At 32.7% G+C, this 1,732-nt stretch overlaps 1 protein-coding gene across 3 annotated transcripts in view; it reads right to left on the bottom strand.

Annotated features, from left to right (window-relative positions):
- LOC106469804 (lachesin-like) overlaps positions 1 to 1,362 on the bottom strand; it is a 34,223-nt gene extending 32,861 nt beyond the window's left edge. For all 3 annotated transcript variants that reach the window (XM_022398364.1, XM_022398365.1, XM_013930314.2), the window contains exon 1: positions 1,207 to 1,362. In XM_022398364.1, coding sequence (XP_022254072.1) covers positions 1,207 to 1,347 — 141 coding nt within the window. In that variant the 5' untranslated portion in view covers positions 1,348 to 1,362. The remainder of the gene's footprint in view (positions 1 to 1,206) is intronic.
- Positions 1,363 to 1,732: the final 370 nt, after the last annotated feature.

The raw sequence follows: 1,732 nt of genomic DNA, 5'->3' as shown, positions 1-1,732 counted from the left end.
TAGAAGTAACGGTGAAACTTGAAAATCACTGTTAATTGTTTAGTGTAGAAGTAACAGTGAAACGTGAAAATCGCTGTTAATTGTTTAGTGTAGAAGTAACGGTGAAACTTGAAAATCACTGTTAATTGTTTAGTGTAGAAGTAACAGTGAAACGTGAAAATCGCTGTTAATTGTTTAGTGTAGAAGTAACGGTGAAACTTGAAAATCACTGTTAATTGTTTAGTGTAGAAGTAACTCGCTGTTAATTGTTTATTGTAGAAGTAACGGTGAAACTTGAAAATCACTGTTAATTGTTTAGTGTAGAAGTAACGGTGAAACTTGAAATTAACTGTTAATTGTTTAGTGTAGACGTAACGGTGAAACTTGAAATTAACTGTTAATTGTTTAGTGTAAAAGTAACGGTGAAACTTGAAAATCACTGTTAATTGTTTAGTGTAGAAGTAACGGTGAAACTTGAAAATCACTGTTAATTGTTTAGTGTAGAAGTAACGGTGAAACTTGAAAAAATTAACTGTTAATTGTTTAGTGTAGAAGTAACGGTGAAACTTGAAATTAACTGTTAATTGTTTAGTGTAGAAGTAACGGTGAAACTTGAAAATCACTGTTAATTGTTTAGTGTAGACGTAACGGTGAAACTAGAAAATCGCTGTTAATTGTTTAGTGTAGACGTAACGGTGAAACTTGAAAATCACTGTTAATTGTTTAGTGTAGAAGTAACGGTGAAACTTGAAAATTATTTTTAATTGTTTACCAGGTTAATTTGTTACCTAAATATCGCCGATCACTGAGTTAAGAACCCTACCCTAGAAAACTACGATAAATTGGGATAAACCTTGCTGTACTTTAGATTGTTAGCCTTATCTAATTTACTTGGATGTACAGTACCAACTTCTACGCCGTTTGATAGTAGTTTTTTGATGATAAGTTGGGATAAACCTTGCTGTACTTTAGATTGTTAGCCTTATCTAACTTACTTGGATGTACAGTACCAACTTCTACGCCGTTTGATAGTAGTTTTTGATAGCATTTGGTGAATTTCTAAAGTAAATATTAAACTTTCTCGTTAGAGAAAGCAAACATTCTAAAAATTAATCTGTCCATTTTCTAACGTAAAGGAGAACATGAAACATTTGAGCTTATGATAGTTTCATACTTGTTAAGCTTAATTCGTGTGTTTCTGTACTTAGTTGATTAGATCTCCCAAACCTTGAATGGCTCCAAATTTTCCACCACGCAAGCCAACGTCAGGGAACGACCTTCGGCTCTCGTCACGTTACGAATAGGCTCAGCGAACCTCGGTGATCCACTCCTCCCACCGTCAGCTACTAAACAGATGTATAAGTTCATATAAATTCGACCTTAAATTTCAAAGTAAAATATTTTTTCATCAGTAGTACAATAAAATGTAAATTGAACATTTCTCAACTTGTTGAGCATGTTACGAAATACACTGTTATTACTGGTGGAAAGGTTAAACATGATCCCCAATCAACACGAAAACATATACGTGATGTTGAGTTTATCCTATAGCTGTTTCTTACTCATCACTCTGTATATTGTTGTGTCCGTATTTTAGTAAGATGCAATGTTCTGGAAAGCTTACGTGTTAAGTATTATGTTTTTATGTTTAATAAATGAAACGACCACACCACTATGATATTATCAGCTACTAAAAAAACATTATAATATTTATAATAACCGATACTATCTACTGTAATGTGATTCCTTTAAC

Source organism: Limulus polyphemus, unplaced genomic scaffold (assembly GCF_000517525.1).
Source record: "Limulus polyphemus unplaced genomic scaffold, Limulus_polyphemus-2.1.2 Scaffold3663, whole genome shotgun sequence".
Classification (NCBI taxonomy): Eukaryota; Metazoa; Arthropoda; class Merostomata; order Xiphosura; family Limulidae; genus Limulus; species Limulus polyphemus.
Note: the sequence above shows the minus strand (reverse complement) of the source record. Positions and strands in the feature narration are given on the sequence as shown.